This window comes from Diplotaxodon limnothrissa, linkage group LG6 (genome assembly GCF_057381915.1).
Source record: "Diplotaxodon limnothrissa isolate DT_005_m linkage group LG6, D_limnothrissa_male_GT1.1, whole genome shotgun sequence".
Classification (NCBI taxonomy): domain Eukaryota; kingdom Metazoa; phylum Chordata; class Actinopteri; order Cichliformes; family Cichlidae; genus Diplotaxodon; species Diplotaxodon limnothrissa.
This window is the reverse complement of record NC_140601.1, coordinates 32,149,039-32,171,833: the sequence shown is the minus strand read 5'-3', so window position 1 is coordinate 32,171,833 and position 22,795 is coordinate 32,149,039. Positions and strand designations below refer to the sequence as shown.

The 22,795-nt window shown below is 38.5% G+C and overlaps 1 protein-coding gene across 1 annotated transcript; it reads left to right on the top strand.

The window, feature by feature from the left end:
• The first annotated feature begins 795 nt into the window (after positions 1-795).
• shoc2 (SHOC2 leucine rich repeat scaffold protein) lies at positions 796-14,855 on the top strand. The gene is made up of 9 exons (XM_085356180.1): positions 796-850; positions 9,079-10,121; positions 10,629-10,766; positions 10,868-10,998; positions 11,151-11,339; positions 12,091-12,213; positions 12,519-12,656; positions 12,922-13,039; positions 14,049-14,855. Exons 2-9 carry the CDS (start codon positions 9,455-9,457, stop codon positions 14,255-14,257), a joined length of 1,713 nt encoding a protein of 570 aa, XP_085212306.1. The 5' UTR covers positions 796-850; positions 9,079-9,454; the 3' UTR covers positions 14,258-14,855.
• Positions 14,856-22,795: the final 7,940 nt, after the last annotated feature.

Genomic DNA, 22,795 nt, shown 5'->3' with positions numbered 1-22,795 from the left:
TGCAGAGAAAGTCTCTCATATATTGTGCACTAAGCCATAACTACAGATATTTTTGCACCTTTATAGCTCTGACTATATTTCTCTGTGATTGTACCATGCTTGTATTGTTTATTATGCAGATGGGTTCATGATGTGGTTTAAATTAGATTGCTGATGCTTGAATCTGTCTTGTATTTGTAAAGGTGGCCCAGTGTATAGGTTATAATTATAGAATTGCCTGTTGTAGTACTGTTTTAAATGTACATTGAACAATTTTATTTATTCATTGGATTTTATTTTGCATCTATTTTGCAAGTCTACACATTTTGCTGTGTGTATTTTAACATGGGAGCGAATAACTTTTGGACACAGCCCCAAGTGGTTGCAGGTTTTTTTTTTTTTTTACACTTATGAGGGGGCGTTTTCAGGAGGGGGCGTTTTCAGGAGCTGAAAACTCAGAAAACTTTCATAAGTGTAAAAAAAGAAGAAGAGACATGACATAAATTAGAAAACAAATCCGCTTGCTTTTTTAAGGACATTCATCTCTTTTTAGTTGTAGAATGTATTTGCACAGTTTTACAGTTAATAAAAGTCAGAGATTTGTATGAGTTCGTTTTCTTTTTTAATTTTCTTTTCAATACATTGTTTTAATGCTCCGGTTTGTAATCAATCATTATTATTGTCTCAGATTGATTTTCACAGATAAATGTTTGTAAAATAATGGACGTTTGATTGCATTTCAAAGTCTCGTGATAACATTGGTTAGGCGTGTGAATGACGCAGTTTGGTGACCGGGGGAGGGAGGGGAGCAGAGCAGCAGTGTAGGAAAAGAGGAGGAAGCAGCAAGGATGGCGGAGTCACACCTCTGAAGGTAAAGCAGTTATTTTAGTACATTAACATTGGACGTTTTTATCCCCACAGCACGGAAACGCATTGCTCTAGATGTAACGTACTTGTCAGCCTCTCGTTAAGGCGTGTGTAACAGCGATGTGTCATTTTGCGGTGGCGAGTACGAACGCACTCTTTTGTTCAGCTTCGGAATGGCCGCTGTTTTTCACTGTTTTCTTTTTTCTCGGCTCATATTCACAACGGGAACGGCGCTTAGATTCAGCGTTACAGGTTGTCGGCTCTTCTGTGGCCTTGCGTGGCTGCTCGGGTCGGGATATCAGCTGCCTTCACGCCTTCACAGGATGTTCTCTTTGGGTATCTGCTACCCGTATGCACTCAGCTGGCTACAGCAGAGATTTCCCCCCCTTCGGTCGGGTCGGTCTACGTCCGACAGCCGCTCCGCTCGGGCCTGCGTTACACACACACACACACACACACACACACACCTCTGCTAATGATTAAGCTAAGCGCTAGGTGTGAGTATTAAGGGCAAATCTCGACACCCTCTCTGCACGGTCTAGCAAACACCCACCAATGGTCCTTTATTTCATTATGTGCTAATGACAGCTGTTTTGATTTTCCTTGTTTGGGAAAAAAAAAGTACCGTTAGCTTGTAAGCTAAGTTGCTCGCTAGCTGACGGTAGCAATTTAGCAGTCTGGTATAACTGACGTTTGCCGTGCCGTTGACGCTCAGCTTAGCTGTTTTTATTTCCTGCCTTGTTGTCAGTCGTCTTAGCAGGTTGCAGTTTCTCCCAGTTTAGAAAAGACTTTGAGACGTGTATTATATGTCTTAGTTTTATAAGTGGCTTAGCTAACAGAAGACATTTTAGCTTACTCGAGTTGGTTTACGACAAATAGTTGTCTAGCTTGTGCAGTTAGGTTAACAGTCACAACGTAGCATTATTAGCGTCAAGGTGTTACACTCACATTACTGATAATACACTGTCATACCCATATTAGGTGTTCATATCATGGAAATTGGGTGATATTGAAATGCGACTTCTCGACCTGGTAGCTACCGTTTCTGTCGGTAGTCTGTTTCCAGGGGTTTGCCATTTGCACACGTAGCCTACATGACCCCCCTCAACCTAGTGGGGTCATGTGGAGTTCTGTTTAGCGGCAACAGCGATAGCTGCCACCTCACCCCTGTTGTGCAATTTTGCGTCCTTCTATCATACGGAGATTCTATATTGACAGGCCTCAACTTACTGTGAAGTACCAGCAAGCAGATGACTGAATATTTCTTGAATCTGACTCTGAAACATTTCTTTGCTTCGGACGTGCTTTATTGCATTCTCTAATTAGCTGATATATCGGCACATGTATCATCTGATCCTAAAGGGATTATAATGGACAAACAAGGGAGAACAGTTCCACTCATGCCTGAATGTACTGACATTAGCAGATGGGCCCAAGATATCCTTAATGGATAACTTCATTAGTCTATGTGGGAAGTTCAAATAGCACTTTATGGTGGTGTTGTGGTTGTGTTGATGGACAAATGCATTAGCTTTTTCTGCAAAACCTTGCTTGAGTTCAGCCTCATATTTACATTGGCTAAACAAGTAGTTTCAGCTTACACACAGTCACACATGAGCATATCAGTCAGTTGTGAAGGGTGATCTAAAGGCTCATCCATAATTTACCGTTCTGGTCAAACAGGTTTGGCTGAGTAGTTGCATAATTTCACATGAGTTATGTCCTTTGTTGACTTATTAGGTTTTCCAGTCATACGTATCTAGTTAAAATTGTCTTTCTTTTGTGGATTTTGTAGGGTTTAGCTAAGTAGTTGAACGATTGCTTAGATGGGGTTGTAGGCTTACTGCAATGTTAACACCCACTGGGCCATGTTTGCGTAGCAGGAGCAAGTCGGTTTGAGTTTATCCTTGGTACACTAGACTTTCTTGGTCTGACTAAGCACACCCAATACCACAGCATTAACAGTAACCTAGTTCTGACAACCGACCAAACCTTTTCCGTATGTGTGTGGTGTCTTCAGGTTGAACAGTCCCCCAAGAATTATGTTGTCATTTTACATGTTCTATGGCTTTTTCTTAGACTTCAGTATGTGTACAACATGTTTAGAATGAGGTGTAAAATAATAACAATAATCTCTGTGTATACTAGAGCCTTGGGGCTTACAGATGAGCCAAGTAAGGTTTCACTATGAGGATTAAGCCTGGGATATAGAACCTTTTGGTTACACATAACTCAGACCACATAACAACATATTAATTGCTAACCTGGTTATGATTTGTCTGTTTTCAGTGTCTGCTTCCTGAATATAAATGCACTTTTTTTTTTCCTGTTGTTTAAGAACAAATGAACCCTTATCCAAGTCTTTTTAGAAAGAGATTGTCTGCTGTAATGTGTTTATATTAACACAAAGGTACTATAGTGAGCCATGGGGTAACAGATGCTAAAAAAAAACTAGCTAGCTTATTGCTAACTGCTGACTGGGAAATTATGGCTCAGCAGGAAATCTGCTCTGTAGCTACATCATAACCACAAACCCTTCTGAAACTCTACACCATAACCTGACGTGTACCTTCCTAGAAATGTAACTACACTTTGCGTCGATGCAGCAATATCTCTTGTGCATTTCTGGCTACTTTTTCACCGCAGGTTTTATATTTATCATTGAGAGAATAACAATCATTGTCTCAGTAATAAAAAATAATAAGCATAACATCAATATAAGGAGTCACAGATTTCAGCAAATTGCTGGATGTAGATTACTGAAACTATCAGAACTGATGTGAGGGAATGTTCAAAGTGCAAAATTAGAGTGATGCACATAGAGAAGAAAAGTTACACTGATCATTCTACATGGTGTCTGAGTTTCTTTACTTTTAGGAGCACCTTGGGGGACCTGTTGTTGTGACTTAGCATTATTTAAATACAATTAGGTTGACTTGGATAGGATAGGACATTGTCTTACATGCTAAACCAGCTGAAGACCTACTCTGATATTAGTTTACAGTGGAGTGTTTTAATTTATGTAATATTTATTGTAATAAGCCTTAATAATATGTATATAATTTCTTCTGAGAGATGAGTTTAAATGTTATTTGTTGAGAAAGTTTATGTTGAAAAAAAGATTTCAAGTAACAGCAGTTTTCTCTAGATATCACTGATCTTTTTTTCATTCAATAAGATGACCTTATTTGATAAGTTATTTTTCTTTTTGGTGCAAAATGAGATTTCAGGCATATCAACACTGCCAGAAATGTTATCTTAAGGTGGAGTCAGTTTGCTATCAGTGTGTGATTCAAATGGTTCAAGTTGGCAATTGCATGCAATCTTTTTATGCTAATACAACAATTAACTGTGATAAATGGTCAAAAATCAAATATCTATTGCTATCACATATTTGTATCATTTATCAGAAATTCATATTGAACTGCTACATTTACACTCAACAACTTTCCTAATAAAAAGGATTATAACCAGAATACATCCAGCTCAAAGCCAGCTGAGTCGAGTCTCCTGGAAACGCATTCAGACTGGTGGTAACATATTGGCAATGTGTCTGCATTTATAGCTTAGAAATTATTTGCAAACCTTTAGCAGTCTCACTTGAGTGATTGCAGTAAGTCTAAGTAAGACTGTGACTGTTTGCAGAAAGGTTGCCTCCTATCTGGCCACCTGTGCAGTTGCCTTGCGATCAAAAGTGGTTGTGATTGTGAAACACTCTCAAAATCTGAGCAACCATTCAGACACTACAGTATGCAAAAAAAAATTGATGCCATCACCAATTTTAGTAGATGCAGTGAGGTTGCTATCCTATTTTTACTTGTGAGTGAGCTGTTAGCTTGTTCTGAATTAGGAGGTAGCTTTGTCAAGCTGAGTGTGTTCAGATTTGTTTCCTTGTAGTTTCCTTGTAACAAAATGTAATATTGTTGGGCTAAAATTATCTCAGGATTGGTGGTGCACAAGAGTATTTTAATTTCTGTAATACATTATTGATATTTGGTGTCCCTGTATCGATAGGGTATTGGCAGTCGAAATATCAAAATCTCTCATATTTGTGTCAGTTTTTCTCCCACCCGTATTGGCTATAGCATATCCCCACTTGAAAGGTTTGTGTCACATATTGTCAGTCTTTAGTATTTGAATATATGTATTGCTGTTAGATTCTATTTATCATCATTTATCATTGTGCAGGAACCTAGCCAAGTGAGGGGCTTTTGAATGCTGCCTGCTAGAGCCAATGTTAAAATGATCCAAATTGAGCAGGACTCCAGTATTTATAGCCAACCATTACATTCATGCAAATAGGGACTTGCCTTAACCTAGTGGCTGAATATCTTGAATCTGTGGTTGTTCAACAGCGCTCTTACCTGTTGGTGCTTCTTCTTAATGTGTTCTGTTATTATCCTTCTGAAGTGATAATGTATTTGCTCATTTAAATATTAAGCCACTTAGTGATTTTTACAGAAACCACTGCATTTATTTGACACATACAAATCATAATACCCTTGTTTTGCTTAGGGAAATGTTTTACTGTCATTGCTACTGACAATGATGATACGATAATCACAAATTCAGGGTTTATCCTGCATACAAAGAATTTTGGTCCCACCAGAGAGGTTTTGGTCACTCCCAAAGGAAATGCTCCAGGATTTGAATAAAAATATTTTTGACTGTTTCATTCATTGAAGCATAAAATGCATTCTAGTTGATCAGATTGCCATAAATGAGACACAGTCTTTGCCTTATCTATGAGGCAACTGTTCTTTGGTGCTTAGTCCCAAGGACAAATTAAGCAGAATACCTATGAAATAAAAGTATATTTCTCCTTAGTTGACTGTATTCAGGTAAAATCAAGTGGAGCAAAGCTCAAAGGGAGGGGACAACATTGCTTTTCTCTCTTGGCTTCATTTTCGTTTTCTTTTACTTTTGTATGTAGCCTAAATGTTGGTCTTATGGAGCCAGGAGTTGCCCTAATCTCTTTCTTGTGCTTCAACTATATCAGCAAGAGACCAGCCAGTGCCTCGGACACGACTAACTCCACTATCAGCAGCAGAGCTTGTGGCATTCTGACCTTTGTCATCATATTCAGGATTGTTTTGGCAGCTGTCTTCCAAAAATTTGGGGTTGATATTGGTTCATTTTTGGATTAAGGAGCATCCACAGTTGTACTGGAATTTCATTTCCAGTAATGTGACAAGTTACCTTAAACTCTTTTTTTATCGGCACACACATGGTGAACCAAAAAAAGCAAAGGAGTGGAGAAAAATCAGAGAAAGTTTTCTCCATTCATTTGGATGTAGCAGGAGAAATGTTTTGTTACACATTCACGTGACTTCTTCAGTCTCAGTTCACTGTAGGTTTCCCTAACCTTATAAACAGTACTTTCGCATAATGACGAAAACTAGCACCACTGACTAACAGTGAGCCATGAGCTCAGTTTCACGATCATTACTATGCAAATAGTCGTGACCACTGATCAATGCTCATGTCTACCATTCACAGAGACGAGAGAAACAGATTTAAATGAAAGCAGAATGCATTGGACTCTTAACTGCACTGATTTGAAATCAGTGTGCATATTGTGTGCATAACATACAACAACTCTTATAAGTCTATAACTGCATTCAAATCTATACAGATAATTTTTTTTTTTTTACTTGCAGTTTGTTATAGCCATAAAGAAGTAAAAGGACAGGTACAGAGAGTACAACCATAAAAGGAAGTTGCTTGCACAGTTTGGTTTACATTGCTCTAGGAGTTGGACTGGCCTGGGTATTCTCATTTTCTTTAAATATGTAGTACACAGGTATGCCTGTTAGAGACAGTATTAGCTGTTTAACTTATTTATGACAGGGAAAAAGAGCAGTGGATACATCATTTTATTATTTACAGAAACACACTACAAGGCTTTCTCTCATGTAAGGGGTGCTACTATTGACCAAACATTTCTTTTACCCAAAAGGTCATATGACCTGTTGTTGTGGGAACTTCATGCTTTGAAAACCACTTCTAAAGATTACTCTCAGCAGTCCTAACCTTTTCACTTAGCTCTGATCCTGAGCCAAACCTGCCTCTCTTTTTGCTGCAGCTTAGCCTGTACTAGTGCTGGAGAGCTTACACAGTCATCAAGGTGCACCAGCAAGAGGCTAAACAGAGACGGCTGCCAGAGAGAGGCTGTCTTAGTTTGTCACATAAAGATCCAAAGGACTGTGTTTTGTCTGGGAGTATTTGAGACAAGTACCACACATGTATATTCTTTAACATCCGTTCTTGTTTGCTCTGGACATCTAGGGCATAAGTATTGCCTCAGGAGTCAATATGATCATTTCGTTGTAAATTTTGTATGGGGTGGTTAAGTGGGGTGTTAGACTTAGAACAATGCAATGTTTGTTTTGTAGTTGGTGTGAGGTTATGCTTGAGTGAATTAAACAGATTTCTTGATCTGGCAGAGCACACTCAATATCTTAATTATAATGACAGCATATGAAACCTGTTTTTTTAAGGAAGAATATTGTCAGTGTATCTTGTTTAAATGCCAGTGAAACACAATAAGAGAAACATGTTCCGGCAGTTTTCTAGCAATGTCGCATGTTCAGTACAACAATGAGTCTACTATAAGTAGTTAACTTAAGTGGGTAGATATCAGCTGAACAGCTAAAACGGTATAAAGTCAACCTTTGCTGACTCTTGACTTGTTAACCGTAGAGCTGTAGTAGCATCCATCATCCTCCCCCCCTTGAATAAAACATTTCACCTATCTTACCCATCTCGCCTGACCTCTATTCCATACCCTTCTCACACAGCTGAGTTTTTCCACTGACAGAAAAACCAGATGAAGAAAAAAGTCACAGCTCCAATCACATAAGTTGAGAGACTGGTCTGCAATCTCCCGGTAACCAGTTATGTCTGATAAAAGATACAGAGGAGGTGGGTGGAGGGTTGCTCAACCGGTTTTGACTGGTTGCGTGAGGTTTCTGTGAAATTGACTAAGTATTCCTTACCATTGGCAAGTGGTTTCAGGAGGCTGCTTGCTGCTATCGCCAAGTGAAATTGGTTGCAAAGAGCTATACGGTGCTGCACTGAAACCCTCTGTGCAATTGCTTTGGTCAGTAGGTTGCTGTGGTCACTTGTAGTTTGTATGAAATACACAAATATGTCTGAAAACATTTGCTGACCTTCAAGCGGTTGTGAAAGTGTGATACAAACTCGAAATGGACAGTTTTTTTCATTTAAAATAAAAGTCCTTAACACTCAAACCACCATGTTTCAAAAATTGCAACTTTTTACTTTGAGGGTGAGTGGTCTGAATTTCCTATTTGTATTACACTCGTTAACAGCAGCAACCTGCTAGTGATCAAATCAATCACCCTCTTTTCAGTTCTTGCAAATTCACACACTGGCAGCCAGCAGCCTGTTGTCAGACGGTCTGGGAATACACGCTTCTCCCTAGCAGCCAGATGTTTTCAGGGGATCACTGCCTGGTTTCTAGACCTAGATGACTAAGGCCTAATGAGATAAGATAGAAGAGCATCTCAGTAGTCACATTAAGCTCTAATTCAAAAATCAGTACGGCGGTCAGAAATATCCTCCTGTTTTCTGTCAGTAGATGATGATGGTTCGCTACAGCTGCTTCACTCACATTAATTTCGTGCCTTTGCAAACCCAGACATCTCTGTGTTGCATGTGTTGATTCTATGGAGAAATGATAGTGAAGGCAGATCCAATTTATTAAACTTTCATAATGATGATAATGGTAATAATGATTTAATGCATTAAAGAGGAAATGCAATAAAAATTACCTATGCTATCGCCGCTCATTTTTACAATCTTTGATCTCGACATTGTCATATATCAGCACAACTCTAAGGAGCATGTTTACATTTTATTCTCTTTTTTTTTCTCAGTTTTCATATACACATATTCTGATCTTTGCCCACTACAAGAGGACTAAAGATTTATTTTAAATGGTAATGAGAACTGCATTCTTTTAGTAGGAAACACTTTTAAGATTCATCATCAGAGTAGAAAATATTTCTAAACATTTTGTTCTTAGAAGTTCTTTCAAAAAGGGGTATTTCTTTTTGTCAGAACTGCCAGGAAAGAGTTAAAAAAAACAAAAATTGTGTGAGAAAGTGACTGACAGCTAGTTAAAATTTACTGTCAAAATCCAAAGTGTTATATTTGTAAAGTGTAAAAATTGCCAATTTAAACAAAATTTCTGTTTTTCTCCCACAGCAAACGTCGAAGGAATTTTAAAAGAAAAAAACAAACCTTCATTAACCTTTGCAACGGGAAAGAGCTTCCATCCGAAGGTCCTGGGATCGTGTGCTGTTCAAACACTTAAGCATGTGGCCTATGGATGCCACAATCCAGCTACTTCAAAGGATTTTTTCTCCCATGGCATTTTAACAAAGGGACAAAGTATCATAAGTATCCAAAAAGTCTTTGGATCCAAAGGCCTTTATTCCAAGGGTAATTGTAAATGTGTGGGCCTGCACAGGAATGTGTTTTTTAAAAGCCTCTTTGGCTGTCTGTCCTGTTTTTTTGGAATAAGTGACCTGACAAGAGAGACTCCCATGAGCAATCTTGTAGGTTCCCCGATAACGTCGACATGAGTAGTACTTTAGGTAAAGATAAAGAAACGAAAGAAAAGGACCCCAAAGGTGGTCCGGCCGGCTTAGTGAAGGATGGGGGCAAAGACCCGAAGACCAAAGGGAAAGATGCCAAAGAAGGAAAGAAGGACACCAGCAGCTCAACACCAGGTGTTGCCTTCTCCGTTGACAATACGATAAAGCGGCCAAACCCAGCAACAGGTACACGCAAGAAGTCCAGTAATGCAGAGGTGATCAAAGAGCTTAACAAATGTCGGGAGGAGAATTCGACGAGACTGGATTTGTCCAAGCGGTCCATTCACACTCTGCCCACTTCCATTAAGGAGTTGACACAGTTGACTGAACTCTACCTATACAGCAATAAGCTGCAGAGCCTGCCAGCTGAGGTGGGTTGCCTATCAGGCCTGGTCACTTTGGCCCTCAGTGAGAACTCCCTGACCAGTTTGCCTGACTCCCTGGACTCCCTGAAGAAGCTTCGAATGCTTGACCTCCGACATAACAAGCTAAGAGAGATACCACCAGTCGTCTATCGCTTGACATCTTTGACCACGCTGTACTTGCGCTTCAATCGCATTACAACAGTGGAGAAGGACATCCGAAACCTATCCAAACTCACCATGCTCAGCATTCGTGAGAACAAGATCAAACAGCTACCCGCTGAGATAGGTGAGTAAAATGGAAATGAATTTTTCAGGTGAAGGAAGGACAAAAGACAGCCTTTTTTCACTGACTGTAAGAAGATTCCAGTGTAAGGGAGTGATTGACCATGGATTTGAAATATTTAGCTGTATTAATTTTCAATCAGGGTGTACGTTGTGATGGCCATTTTTTTAATGTATATGATTCTACAACACCCCTATACACAGTCTCCTTCAGCTCCAGCAGTACTACATAGACCATTACTAAATTCCAAAATCCCAAACTAATAACAGCGTTGTAATTGTCAATGTTCTCTCTAACGTACTGTAGTGCATTTAAAAATTGTTGCTGTTAACTTGGCTGTTCCAATTCGGGGGGAAAAAAATCTGTTCTGCACATTTAAATCTGTATTTTAATTCTCTTTATGTGGAATGAGACAAAAGGCTTAGAAGTTGTCAGTGAGGCCAGTGTATAATATTGAAAACACCCTTGTTGAATTAGTAGTTTTTGTATTTTGTATGCATCTTCTTGCAGGGGAGCTATGCAGCCTCATTACTCTGGACGTTGCCCATAACCAGTTGGAACACCTACCGAGGGAGATTGGAAATTGCACACAGATAACTAACCTCGACTTGCAGCACAATGAGCTCTTGGACCTCCCAGAGACTATAGGTAATATAACTACATCATTTGTATTCATCAGTTTGTGAATCCAGCTACATTTAATAATGATACAAAAAGACTGCAAAAAATGTTTTTGGTTACTATTTCAGGAAACTTGGCAAGCATAAATCGCTTAGGTCTGAGGTACAATAGATTGTCAGCTATTCCCAGATCTTTAGCGCTGTGTCGAGAACTGGAGGAGCTAAATCTTGAAAACAACAACATTTCAGTGTTGCCAGAGGTAAGTAGACCATGGATTTTTATCACAAATGTAATATGATATGTTTGTGGTCTACTTGTGAATATATCCAGTGTAAAACCCAACCGCATATACCAACAGCCTTGTCCTGCTCATATGATTCCTGCCATGCTACTGTTTCTGTATTTGGCCAGGGTCTGCTGTCAAGTTTGGTCAATCTGACGAGTTTAACACTGGCAAGAAACTGCTTCCAGTCGTACCCTGTGGGTGGGCCATCCCAGTTCTCAACCATTTACTCTCTCAACATGGAGCACAACCGTATCAACAAGATACCCTTTGGCATCTTTTCCAGGGCAAAAGTGTTAAGCAAGCTTAACATGAAGGTATAGTTACACGCTTGTAATACAATATACAATTAATATCTTTTGGTTAAATTATCTCCATTTTATCTGCTGTTGTTTTATTTTTGCCAAAGTCTGGTGGTAGTAAGGTATCACAAGAGGATAAAACGGGTGAATATTAAGCCTGGTTTTTACCGCAGACATATTTGACTTGTCGTAAAAAGAAAGGTCCAGGTGGACAATGGCTCTGTTATTGTCAAGTGTTCCAGTAAGCTGTGACTGTGAGCCAGCATGAGCAATACTAGGAGGCTGAAACTGAGGGAGCTAAATTGAATTTGAACATTATTGAATCTGTGCTGTGACATGTTAAAATATCTTCAGAGAAGAAAAACCACAGGAACATCAGGTATTGAACTGAAGCTTTGTTATACCTGAGCAATATGGAGTCACATACAAAAAGTTATGCACTCCTGTGAATTCATAGAAAATTTTGATATTTAACAAAGCAACAAATCAACATTCTGCACTTTTGGAAAGTTTGCTTTTACAGTAGTTCTAATAAAAGTGAGGTAGAACGATAAAAGTTCATGGAATCATTAAATATATCGAAGTCAAATATCTGTTACGTGGAAAAAAACACACGGTGAGTACTCTTAAAGTGTCATTTCAAAAGAATATGTTTTATTGTAAGAAGCATATCTAATGTAATCCATCAGTCTGCTCACCCTATTTTGTTGACTCACTGAATAGTCAGTTATATTGCTAATAACGCTTTTCCTTTGTCTTCGCTCAGGACAACCAGTTAACAGCACTGCCTTTGGATTTTGGTACATGGACTAGCATGGTTGAACTTAACCTGGCCACCAATCAGCTGACTAAGATCCCAGAGGATATCTGTGGTCTTGCTTCTCTGGAGGTGAGTCTTTCATACATAAATGTTGGGTGATTTTTATTTTATTTTTTTATTTTTTTTAGTATCTCAGCACAATATCTAAGAGATGATATTTGGTACAGATTTATAATAAATTATGAACATTGGGAACTTATCTTTGAGGCTAGTGATTTATTAAATAAACTCATATCAGCCGCTGTTGCTTTTTCTGGGTTTATTTTTTGGTTTAATTGTGATGTTTAATTGTTTAATTCTGTGAATCATTATATTTAATAGTGCCAAGCTGTCTGATTGTTCCTTATTAAAAAAAACCCTCATTGTCTTCACAGGTGTTAATTTTGTCCAATAATCTTCTCAAGAAGTTACCACATGGTATTGGGAATTTGAGAAAGTTAAGGGAGCTTGACTTGGAGGAAAACAAGTTGGAATGTCTACCTAATGAAATCGCTTATCTGAAAGATTTACAGGTAAGCCTACCATTGCTAAAATTGTCTGGTTGCTCTGATTTCTGTTGTATATGAATCAGAATCAGTTGTTTTAACAATCTTAAAAACTGAGATCCTAATCCTTTATCATAGAAATCACTTTAGTTTTAAGGAGCAGATGCAGCACAGCCTGTCTACACATTAGATAATCATCCACAGTTGGTCTCCAGCTGGTAAATGCTGTGGCATACAGTGGAATCAGAAGCCTTTTTACAGTTTCATTGTGCTGTCTCTACCTTCGTTTCAGAAACTGGTGTTGACAAATAATCAGCTGACTATGTTACCCAGAGGAATCGGCCACCTCCTCAACCTGACTCATCTGGGTTTGGGGGAGAACCAGCTGCAACACCTTCCGGAGGAGATTGGTCAGTACTCCTCTTATACCCATTCTGAAAATCTCCTTTATGACAAAGAAAATACATGTAACCATTATTTTTTTCCATAAAGGCTAAGCGTAACCATTAGAGTTCAAGAGCTTAACAGTCCACAGTATGTGCCACCTCTGACCCTTCCTCCCAGTGACTGGACCAATCTGGATAGCTTTGTTAGTGTTGCGTTAAGCCAGAGATTAAAATGAGTGGGGAAAGAAGATAAGGTTAGTGTATTTTTAGAGTGTTTAGGCAGAGAGAAGAAGTAGGTTATAGATGTGGTATAGAGGTATTTGGATTTTCTTTTGAAGAAGTAACAGTGCAACATTTATAGTTTGTAAGACTTAAAATTTGTATAGCTAATGAAGATTGGAGGTTTTGCCCTTACCATCTTAATGGCCATTAATGATTTTTTCTGAGCTTGGTTTAATTTGGCCTTTCTAATATGAATGAATTATGTTGTTGCCCTTCATATTCACTAACATGTGAAGCCTTTCAAAAGGACACTAACTGGCAGTTTGTATTATTACTAGTTGCAGCATTAGGTATCATGATCAGTAAAGTTTATTGCAAAACATTACAAGGAAACCTCTTGCAATATAAATAAAATACTTTTATTCTTGACGTGGTAGTTACTACAGCAGCTTTGCACAGTTTCATTCTTAATAATCCTGGATTATCTTTAACTGCACTTAGGTGCCCTGCTTTTAGCCCAAGTTTATTCTCATTGGCTGTCTCTTTGAACAATAGATTGGTGATGCTGTTTTGCTCAGAGCCAGGGGTGTCTAGCGGAGATGACCAGAACCTAATCTGACCTGAGCTTTTGGCGCGCTGGAATTAATTGCACTTATGCGTACCTCATTTGCTATTTCATGAGTGCTTAAAGTGCATCAAATCTAATATACTAAATAAAGGAGCTATCATTGAAAAAAAATTATTTTATTGACACAGTTTCCCTGGATGACAGTATACGCTTCAACTAACACTGCATAATGTCTGTCCTCAGGCACACTGGAGAACTTGGAGGAACTGTACCTCAACGACAACCCCAACCTGCACAGCCTTCCATTTGAGCTGGCCCTCTGCAGTAAACTGTCCATCATGAGCATAGAGAACTGTCCCCTCACCCATCTGCCACCCCAGATTGTCGCAGGAGGCCCTTCCTTCATCATTCAGTTCCTCAAGATGCAGGGACCATACCGTGCCATGGTCTGAGCCAAGAGCAGCTCAATGCCAGTCCTGATTAACTGCAAACCCTCCACTTGCTCTGCACCCTTTTGCCTGCCCACCCTCATTATGTGTATCATACACTGTAAAGAAAACACACTCGTCACAACAGGTGTCGGTGGGGCAAATAAAAAGAGGATACTGAGGAGGAAAATGTTTCTTTTTATCATCCTTGGGCAGAAGCAAAGCAAACCTTTGGAGACTTGACTTCTGTGTTTCTCCAGTTTATCACGGTCATTTTAGGACGCCAGTCCATCACCCGTAACTCGTCTTTCATTCCGAATCATACAAGAGGAATTATTTCCATCTATTTGCCAAAACTGAAGATATATAAAGTTATATATATTGAGTAACTGTGAGCTAAGTGGCAAGTCTTTCAACCATATAAACCATGCTCCCATTGCCAATGTATTTACGGTAATTACAAGCATCTATTATGTGAGCAAGGATACAATTGTATGCAAAAACAAACAAAAAGTCTTTGGAACTTTTAATTTACTGCTGCTGCCGTGATTTTTAACGTCATCTTGTTATATATTCTTTTGACTCTCCCATTTTTAAAACATTTTTTTTAAACCTCATCTTCCCTTGACATAAATTGTGTTAATTGCTTCTTGACTATAGAGAACAAAGGTCTAATGATGGTGTTCTTTTTTTTTTTTTTTTGGCATTTTGTTTTGTTTTCTTTTTTTAACCTTTTAATTTTTTTTTAAATGTGCCTATGTCTAGAGTGAACCAGTGGTTTATTTCTAAACACGGTTGACCACAAGAGTACAAAGACATAAATTATTTCGGTAACTTTTTTTTTTTTTTTTTTAAATTACTGCTGTTACTTTTTGTTTTTACTTTTTTAGGGTCTTTTTTTAAAATAAATAGCAGCAGGAGATAGTAAATGCATACATAGAGAAATGCCAATCACACATGCTTGAAAAACAGAAGCAACTTGGACTTTTCTCCAAAGCAGGCAGTGCTGTGGGCCCTGTCTATATTGATTTTATGTGACAAAAAGGTATTGAGAAACATCAGCGCATACATAGGTGATGGGATAAATGATGTTTTTATATATTAATACAAATACTGGTTGTTGCCTTGAGTGCAATTTTTAGTTATGTTTACTTGTTTGATATTATCTTCAGTGTTGGGTTGCATAGCTGTCATCCAGTTGATCATTGACCAACATATCAAGCGTTTTTAAAAGACGTTTTGAGCTTCTGGAGCAAGTGGTGAGTGTATGAGAGTTTAAAAAAAAAAAAAAGAAGAAAAACATTTATAATAAAACATTGGCCGGTAACTTCTTGAAAGTTCTTTCTTTTTTCTTTTTAAAAGATGTCTTTAATTTTCTGTAGTTTGTTTTCACAGGGTCGAGTTAAGAATCTTAATAGCATCATGCAAACTATTCCCTTGATTTGTATTGATTTGTAACTTAATTTTTTTTTAAAGATATCTTTGTTGTCCCACACTGTCCCAGCAATGCTGCTGCTTGTATGCACTTTTTATTTGCATTCTCTATATTAAGACAAAAAAAAAAAAATCAGTAGTCTCTCATTGATTATTTTTGAATGGGGGCATTTTGTTTCAGAAGTATTTTATTTGTTAAACGGTTGTAAATTTGTATCAATTAAATATAAATGCTGAGTTTCACTGGCTCAAAATAAATGGTAACTTTCTTTGGGGAAGGTTTTCCTTTCAGTCGCAAAGGAACCTGCTCTCTTGAACTGTAAAAAAAAAAAAAAAGGTCTCTGGGTGTGAGACAGTTTTAATATTCACATATCCTGCTTTCTCTGTTGCAAGCATAACAGCTAACTGCAGTTCAAATGAGCCCAGTTTATTTTAAATCAATTTGTTTTGGGGTTTTTTTTGTTTGTTTTTTTTTATTCAAAATGATAAAATGTGCTTTCAGTTAGTATTATCTCCTGTGACTGTGCATTTTAAGAATCCAACAAAAGGAAATCAAACCAAACCTTTTTTGTTTCCTTAAGATGTTTTGCATCCCAATTCTATATTCAATCATGGATCTTTTTTTGTATTGACATGTGTGGGCCTACTTTCTCTGCAGCAGCTTGGTGTGTTTTAGTGGGTTGTGTTGGCCACTCTTCTCAACAGGAAGCCCAAGTGACGTGAGCACCACAGCTCACGTTGGAGTTGGGTCGGGTCAGGGTTGGGGGAACAATGAAACGCTGCTTCTAATTTACCAGCAGAACCTGTTGCTGCTTTTCATGGACTTAAACATATGCTGTTCCGAGACAGAGGGAGCCGAGTAGGGCAGGAGAAGGGAAAACGATCCACTCCCAAGAACGATAGAGACTTCACTCGAAAACCTGACAAGGGACAAATCCACTGACCTTTTCAGTTAAGCATCAGGCCCGGTGGTTTTCACACAGATCAAATCGTTCGGACACAACGATGAGACAACACAAGGTGCATATTTGAGCTTAACGCAGTTACAGTACAAGACTGTCGGAAAAAGACAAAAAAAATTGTAAAAAGGGCTTTCTGTGTTCACGCTCAACAACACACCGGAGGCATTGCATTCCTGGGTTTTATATAAAAGCTTTGGAAGTTTCTTTTGTTTTGTGTGTGTATTTACTTTTAGCTGTAAACAATTGTGTGAAAAATGCCTTCAACGAGTACTCAAAAGTGAGATGTGCATTAGGTATGCAGCGTGAGCGCTGTGACCCATTTTTACATTCAGTCTCTCTGTTTTACTTTATTCATGTGCCATTTTGCAAGGCTGAGAATGCCAGGGTATGAAGAGACGAGATGACGGGAGGTGAGGCACGAACTGAGCGGGGCTGATCGACTGGAGAGCATTTATCAGATCGTGGAATGTAGTTTTAATGTTCTGAGGAGGAGATGGAGATCACCGACCTGTCCATTCAGTTCCAGGTGCTGACTTGTTGCTGCAGGTGGTGATGATGTATTGCGTACTGGTGCATCCAAAATAATTGGAGTATTTTGTTTATTTTTCTATCGTTTGTGATTTTAGGCCATCGAGAGCATCACAGAATCAGTCATTTTGCTCCTTTTGCTTTTTTGTTTCTGGATCATGAGTCATCATTTTCTTGCCTTGTTATTTTGTACAGGAAACAAGCATGTTGAACACATTTGACATGATTTGTCTGGGTCAGAATCGGGCGTTTTTGCATAGAAGATTTCGATTTAGTGGCTATTTGGTGTATCTGCAAATGCTCCCTTTTTGTATATTGCAAAGGGTGTCGAAGCATTGTGTGGCAATGCTTATCCTACTTAATCTACATTGACAAGCAGCCTTAATGGTCTTTTTTTATGTGTTTGTTTTGGCTATTCCTTGTGTCTATGGCCACTGACTGTACTTGATGACAAGCAACTGGTTGTTACAATGTAAATTTGGGTCTAGTTTCTTCTGTCTTATTTTTCCTTTTACTCTGTACAGTAATCTGACGTTATGGTAGGCTCAGTATTACAAAATCTGTAATGTGATGAGTTTTTCAAGAAAACAGCGCAATGGAAGATGATGCCATTATGCTACCAAGTGGATGTGCATTAGCTTACGTCTCCCTTGTCTTTGGCATTAAAAGGGAATTCCACCAACACTGACTTGCATTGTTATTTTGCGAAAGAACAACGTATTTATTTTTTTAATATCTTATCTCTGCAGTTATATCAGGTTTAATTCAGGAGTTTTGCAGAGAGACTAAACTTAATTTCTTAAAAATAAATCTATACTGAGATTAGGTAGTTTTGGACATGTTTTCAGAAACACAACAAAAAAATTCCAGGTTTGTTTCCACATGAGGGAACATGGATTCATAATTACTCATCTTTTTTGTATATAAACCGAGTCAGCTTTGGTGGAATGGCCCTTTAATGTGAAGCTGTCCAATCTTTCCCAGTGCATACTTATCTGAATCGCACCCAGCCACTGACACATCCTCCTGTAGTATCTCCATACATTTACTTGACTGCCTTATGTGCACCAAGCAAAACCTTTATGACCGCTTGATTTAATCCACAAAAACAGTCATTTTTTCTTTTATTTCCTTTTTACGCCAGTAAAGAGATGCGGGTCCTTGGACATAACAGATTTTGGATGAGTTGTTTCTTGACTGGACGAGCAGACGCAGACATGACTACCTCTATGTGAGTCTTCATTGCTAACCAGTGACCAAGATCCAGTCTGAGGTGTTTCCACCTGTGTACAGCTGTGTGTTTGAAACAGGAAATCTGGACCAGCAATTAAACAACAGTCTGTTTTACTAAGCACCCCCACCCCCCTCCGATGTTTTATTTGTTTGGATATATATGCCTTTATTAAGCATTATTTGGCAATTGGAAAAGAAGAGAAATACACCGACTCTTGTGCTTGGTTGTAAATGACAAACTTAATCAATGCCGCCCCATTGTAAGAAAATTATTCTGATACCAACTAGCTGCAGAGTACTACTTTGCAAATGAGTGAAAATGACCATGTTTGGTGATGTTCTGTATGTACATACATCTTTTTAACTGTAATAAACTGATAAATATTTACAAATTCATGTGCTTGTATTTAAATTTCAAATTTTTTTAGAGTCAGGATCCCCCCCCCCCATTTTTCTATCGTTTTGTTTCCATTTTGTATTCCAGACAGACATCACAGCATGGGAATATTAAGTTAATATTAACGTTTCCCTAATGTTAAAGGGTAACAGTAATCAGAAGTTAAAAGAGACTTGAAATTAATAAGCTGTTTTTTTCCCCACCATGATGAAAAAACATGAGAGCAAATCCAAAACATCCACATGATTTATTAAAGGAAAGTGCAAGTAAAAACTCATCGTGCTTAATCGTCATCAATCATCATGCTCTGAAAATCAAAACTTACTATAGGCTACTCACCTTTAAAACACAACATCAATAATTTCTAAAATAGCAGAAACCAACCAACCAAATAAACACACACAAATTTTTTTTTTATGTAACCACAGTGGCAATTTTAAGAGGTGGTTGTGCTGTTAAAATGTGGCAACAGCAAGCAGCTGTACAGAGAAACAGTTCCAGTTAGTGGGACATGCACTGGGGCTTCATCACTGGTGGTGTGGGACTTTGCCTTGATAAGAAACTTTTGTAAGAGCTAGTAGTTTCTTCAATAACAAATCATTAAGATTTATCGTAGCCCAAAATGCAATCCGTCTAAAAATACAAAGAAAGAAAAATCTATTTATTAATTTGTAATAAAAGTACACTCTTCTAATGTTCTAAATGAAATAAACAAATGTTTTTCCACTGGTTCCACTTAAGCAGTGGAAGCAGTCTTTGTGTGTCACCCCCGGGGACGATTTCAGTACTCACTGCACAACACGTTTCCTGTTTGTTTTGCATCGCTGCTGACCTGTGCCAGAGCTGAGTCTGTTCTCATTCACAGCTCATCTTGGAAGTGCTGATGTGATTCATTATTCACCTGTGCAGAGAATACAGCTGCAAACGCCACTGATGATAACGGAAAGAAATAGGTTGCTCTAATCTTAAGTATTGCCCGCGGTTTGTCTGCATCCAGCATTTCTCACTTGTCAGGTTGATGACATGCAGCATTGCCACAGATGTTCTCACCATATATCTATAATTCACTTTCAGACTGGCTATTTTCACCTTGCCTTTGAGGTTAATACGGTTTCATTTATGCTACATAATGTGTAACGAAAGATGGTAAAAGAGCAGCAGGTGCATTTTACACAATGTTTGTTTGTTTGTTTGTTTGTTTGTTTGTTTGTTTGTTTGTTTGTTTTTTAAGTAATCACAGTCTCTCTAACGGCCTGAAGCTGTATCGGTGTCATCAGTCCAGTGCAACACCGCCCCCTGCTGGGGAGATGAAATTGTTTTCTAACTTAAGCTCGAAACGGGGTTTTCTTCTTTTTTCTTGTCTTCATTTCATCTTTTTAAATAAATCTATAATAATACTCACATGATGTCACCATGGAGCTACCAACACCATCTGAAAATCAACCCGATCAACCGAGTTCATCGTCTCGTCTAGTTACAGTCTAGTAACTAGTTACAGTATGTACTGTAACTACTATGTAACAGTATGTACTACTATAACAGTATGTAACTACAGTATGTAACAGTATGTAACTACTATGTAACAGTATGTACAGTATGTACTGTAACTACTACTGTAACTCGTCTAGTTACAGTATGTACTGTGGGAGAGTGCTGTCTCCCACATATCTGTCTTTAGCAAAGGAAATCATAAACTCCTCCACTTCCTCATCGTCTGTGTTGTCCATAAATATCTTTTTTCCCACGGAGCTGGTTCCCGAAGCTGGGAGGCTCTTGCTGGAGACGATAGGTGTCACTGTATCCTTGCGCTTTGTGCGCGCCCTCATGCATCAACCGGCGCCACGAGACAATGTTTACCCAAAAACAGTCAGCCAGTTCCCTGTACGGCTGCTATCATTTCACCAGCCAGGACAGATAAGAGTTGGATTGTCAGGCTTTTTTGTGGGTCCTGCCTGTGAGCAGCGATTCGCAGGTGGGCACTTTGAATATTCACTGACTTCCCGTTAAAAGCTTTCCGCACATTTATCGGATAGTTTGTGGTTTATGGCTTCAACAGAAGACACTCACAGAGCAACCAAAATTTCTAATAATCCATTAAGCTATTGGGTTACATGTTTCTGACTAAAATCATGTCAATTTTCTCTTCCACATCTTGTTGCTCCTGCTTTGGAGTGAACAGGGTCAAAGACACACTTCTGTTTCCGTGATCCAAATCATCAAATTAACGGTGAATAGAAAATAAAAGATCCCCGGAAAAAACATCAGAAAATTTGACACTACATGTAAGCACGTGACTGTAAAAATCAGTGTATTATTAGCTAAAATTACAAACTAAAATATGGTTGGTTCATAATTAGAGCTGTAGTTTTAGCCGCTCCACAGCATAGACACCAACAGGGTGTTAAACCCACTGAAGTCGCCATTAACTGTTGCAGCTTTAGTTTGTGAGAGACGAGCACAACTGAAGTCAAGATTATCACAACACTTTTTTCAGTGTGTCTGCTGACTCCTGCATTCTGAGCGCGCCCGGCACACACTGATGATAAGCAGCGTACTCTGTGTCCTCTCTTCGAGATTTCCCTCCTTCGAGTCACCCTGCTGGAGCGATTTTTTTTAGTGGAACACAAACAATGCATTCAGCACAGTTTCTGTGGTAAGAAAGACTTTCTGAGAAGAGTCTGGGAGTTTGGACCATAATGAATCCCCCAGTGGATGAAATCTAAAGAAATGCTAAAAGTGTCCAAACCAAACAAAAGCGCAGGCTTCTCCAGCTATAAATTGTATACATAAAAAGAGGGGATTAGCATTTGTGGGGTTTGCGAAGTCTTGTGAGATTTTTGATCTAATGTCAGAGGAATACTGCCCACACTGTATGTGTCAGATTTAGGAAAATAACTACTTTCTAGTTGACTTAAGTAATACTTAAAACTGACTCTTTATTACTCTCTTTTTAAATGTTCCCTTGCTGTCTTAGATTTATGAAAAACATTTTCCGGCTTCGGCGCACTGTTGGTTTATTTTAAAGTTCAGTAAAGATCCAGTCTTTATCCTTTTTTCATACTGATAAATATGTTTTTAGTGTTAAATTGTTGCAGCTGTTGTGTGATTACCTGGCACATCCTTAGTCTATGGACGCAATGCATCATATGACAGGTAAATATAGTCTAAGTAAACTGGACTGGGCAGAGTAATGCAAGCATCAGGTGAAGTTAAATATTTGAATTCAAACATCAGGTGAACTACTGAACAGAGTTCATGACATGTAAAGAGACAAAGGGTTTCTATTCATAGTTATAGTCAAATTTCTGCGTGTTTGGGTGTGACTCGGAGTGACTGTTAATTAGGAGGTTGAGAGATAAGGTTTGTCATGATGTCAGAATGCTGAAAAGGAATATTTGGGCAGGTTTATTTCAGGTCACTGGGTAACTTTTTATCACTTTGCAGGATTTGTCTTGCAAAGTGGATTGCACAGTGACTCCTAATAGGCTTGTATTGTGATACATGTCCCACTATACAACTTTTTCACAAGAAACAGCTTTCGATTCTCATTACATGGCAAGACAGTCACACAGGACACATTAGAAAATAAATAGAAAGGCAAAAATATGTTTGATATTTATTTAATTTGAACCATTTTAATTTAATTTTTAGCTTTATCCTCATTATCCACTTTTAATGCCCTATAAGTCAGCAGCCACCATGAGATTACACTGAAGAAGAAAACCACCTGCATGTTTGAAGAAAAATATTACTTGGCAGCAATCTGTTTATATCACGAGATACTGATAAGATCGTCTGTGCCAATAAAAAAAAAGTTCTGCTAATCACTGAATTTGCTTCAATAAGTGGCCACAGAGAAACACACACAGAGAGAGGACTCCTTATAGAACAGGTTGTATTTTTTTTAGATTCTGTTGGGAATACAGAGCTAATACTCTACATCTGCCTGAGCCTCTGCTACCATTGGCCACTTTGTTATATGTATCCTTCAGGCAAACAGGTCTGTGA

What these genes read in the sequence shown, in the direction of transcription:
- shoc2 (XM_085356180.1), top strand. Translation starts at nt 9,455, where the DNA reads ATGAGTAGTACTTTAGGTAAAGATAAAGAAACGAAAGAAAAGGACCCC. An exon ending in ACAGCTACCCGCTGAGATAG is followed by an intron (nt 10,122 to 10,628) that starts GTGAGTAAAATG and finishes ATCTTCTTGCAG; the next exon opens with GGGAGCTATGCAGCCTCATT. An exon ending in GTGGTCTTGCTTCTCTGGAG is followed by an intron (nt 12,214 to 12,518) that starts GTGAGTCTTTCA and finishes TTGTCTTCACAG; the next exon opens with GTGTTAATTTTGTCCAATAA.